Source organism: Teleopsis dalmanni, chromosome 2 (assembly GCF_002237135.1).
Source record: "Teleopsis dalmanni isolate 2A chromosome 2, ASM223713v2, whole genome shotgun sequence".
NCBI lineage: Eukaryota > Metazoa > Arthropoda > Insecta > Diptera > Diopsidae > Teleopsis > Teleopsis dalmanni.
This window is the reverse complement of record NC_051847.1, coordinates 233,730,445-233,732,558: the sequence shown is the minus strand read 5'-3', so window position 1 is coordinate 233,732,558 and position 2,114 is coordinate 233,730,445. Positions and strand designations below refer to the sequence as shown.

Here is a 2,114-nt window from a genome sequence, read left to right as displayed (position 1 = left end):
TGAGAAATGAGTTAAAAATCCATTTTATTAATTACAAAATAGTGGTAATGGCAGAAGGAGAAATACCGGAAGAAACTCGAAGGTATCCTGTGCATTTGAATACATTTCGTATTCCAGATGATGAGAAACTTCTAACAGCATATAATGTATATCAAGCAACTCCTCAAACTATCGAACTAAAAAGTGAAAGATATCGTGAATTATTTCCCGATGTCTTTTTACTTAATAAAAAATTAGGCACCCTCGCTGATATCTGTGTAACTACTTTAGCAAGAGAATATGGTCCGAAGGGTTTAGATGATTCCTTTAAAGATGATCCACTTAAGTGTCGTATTTTTTACGATTCTTTGGATATAGAAACAGCTTTAGAAAAATGTTATTTTGTTCAAGATGAGGGCTTTTGGCGTAGACTTGTCTTAGCAAAGAGTGAAGATAAATCATTAATTCACAAAGAATCAGTTGATTGGAGAGGTTTAGGAGCTTCATTAAAATTTGTTGAATTGGTAGAAGCATGTCCGTCTGAATATTGGCCAAAAGATGAGATGCAGCCTTTGGCTTTACTAATTAAGGATTTTGTAACCGACATGCATATAAGCAGATTACAAGCATTAGAAGATGGAACTTTAATGGAACATATCGATAGCGATCTATCTGAAACGGAAAGTGAAAGCGATATAAGTACTACCTCTGAGTCTGAGGTACCTTATGAAGATGAAAATGCAGAAGAAGAAAAAACTGTAGAGCAATTAGAAATGGAAAAAGCAAAAGCTGAATTAAGATTGGAACGAAAAAGAAACCATGAGGCAAGACGTGAAGCTATACGATTAAAAAAAGAAGCAAGAGAAAGGCAATATTATGGTATAGTAATCCCTGAAGAAGAGGTCGAAGAAGAACCACCTCCTGCACCAGTTAAAAAAAAAAAAAAAAAGAAGGCTATTAAAGACGTATTTGAAATAGAAATAGAAGAAGAAGAAGATGATCATGAAAATGAATTTAAAGATAAAAGAAACATTGGTAAAGCATTGGAAAAGGATAAAGGATATAAGTATCCCCCAAAACATTGCAATCATATAAATTTAAGTTTTATACGCTTCTTCGATAACTTGGTATCGTTCCAAATAGAGTTTCAGGGACCAAGGCTTGGACGTAATTATCATACAAAATATTTTCAATTTTCATATGAAGATGTAAAAAATTTAGGACGGTTAGTAAACAATATATTGTAGTTGTTTATGATTTGTATACTATATAAATTATTGTATTGTATTGTTCTTAGGGGTTTATATGGATTAAAAGCTTTAAAAATATTTCGCTTACGTAACAGTCGCATGAACTCGAAAAAATTAAATATTCTACTTAAAACATTAATTGTTCTACAAGATTTAGAAGTATTAGACTTTGGATATGATCAACTACAAGACGATTGTTTGCGCTTATCAGACTTATTACAATTTACGAAAAACGTAAAATCAATTGAATTGGAAGGAAATTATTTGGGACCAAATGTAATGGAAAAGTTTGGTGAAGCACTTGAAGATTATAAAGGAGTAGTTGAATACGTAGGACTTGCAGCAAACCCTCTTGAAGATGCAGGTCTGCATAGTTTCGTAAGTGCTATAATTGGTACGGAGCAAGTATCAAAATTGTGTCTCAATGGAATTGAGGTTAGTCAGAGTGGCATAAGTTGTTGTATAGCTGACGAACTTTTAGCTTGTCACAAACCTTTGCAAGAATTGGATTTTAAAGGTGTACAAATTGAATGGGATACCAGTGAAGACATAATGAGGGCGCTTGTTAAAAATCAAAAGATTTCAAATTTTGATTGTAGAGGCTGTGGATTAGAATTTGAAATAGAATTCGAAATTGAAGTTATAATGAGAAGAAATAAATACATACAAAATAATCCATATATTGGTAACGAAAATGAAACAAAGGAGAGTATACTTGAATTTGCCCGTAGTGTGAAGTAAGTATGAGCAATTAAAGAATTATTAAACTAGTAACTTAAAAGTTACTATATTAGTTAATCAATATATTAAAAACATTAAAAATAGTATATGTTTAAAATAAAAATTTTAAATGAATTTAAAATTTTTATATTCACTCAACATGAG

The 2,114-nt window shown here is 31.2% G+C and overlaps 1 protein-coding gene across 1 annotated transcript; it reads left to right on the top strand.

Annotated features, from left to right (window-relative positions):
• LOC119676983 lies at positions 1-1,970 on the top strand. Its single transcript, XM_038088250.1, has 2 exons — positions 1-1,204; positions 1,277-1,970. Exons 1-2 carry the CDS (start codon positions 48-50, stop codon positions 1,968-1,970), a joined length of 1,851 nt encoding a protein of 616 aa, XP_037944178.1. The 5' UTR covers positions 1-47.
• Positions 1,971-2,114: the final 144 nt, after the last annotated feature.

What these genes read in the sequence shown, in the direction of transcription:
- LOC119676983 (XM_038088250.1), top strand. Translation starts at nt 48, where the DNA reads ATGGCAGAAGGAGAAATACCGGAAGAAACTCGAAGGTATCCTGTGCAT. An exon ending in GATGTAAAAAATTTAGGACG is followed by an intron (nt 1,205 to 1,276) that starts GTTAGTAAACAA and finishes TATTGTTCTTAG; the next exon opens with GGGTTTATATGGATTAAAAG.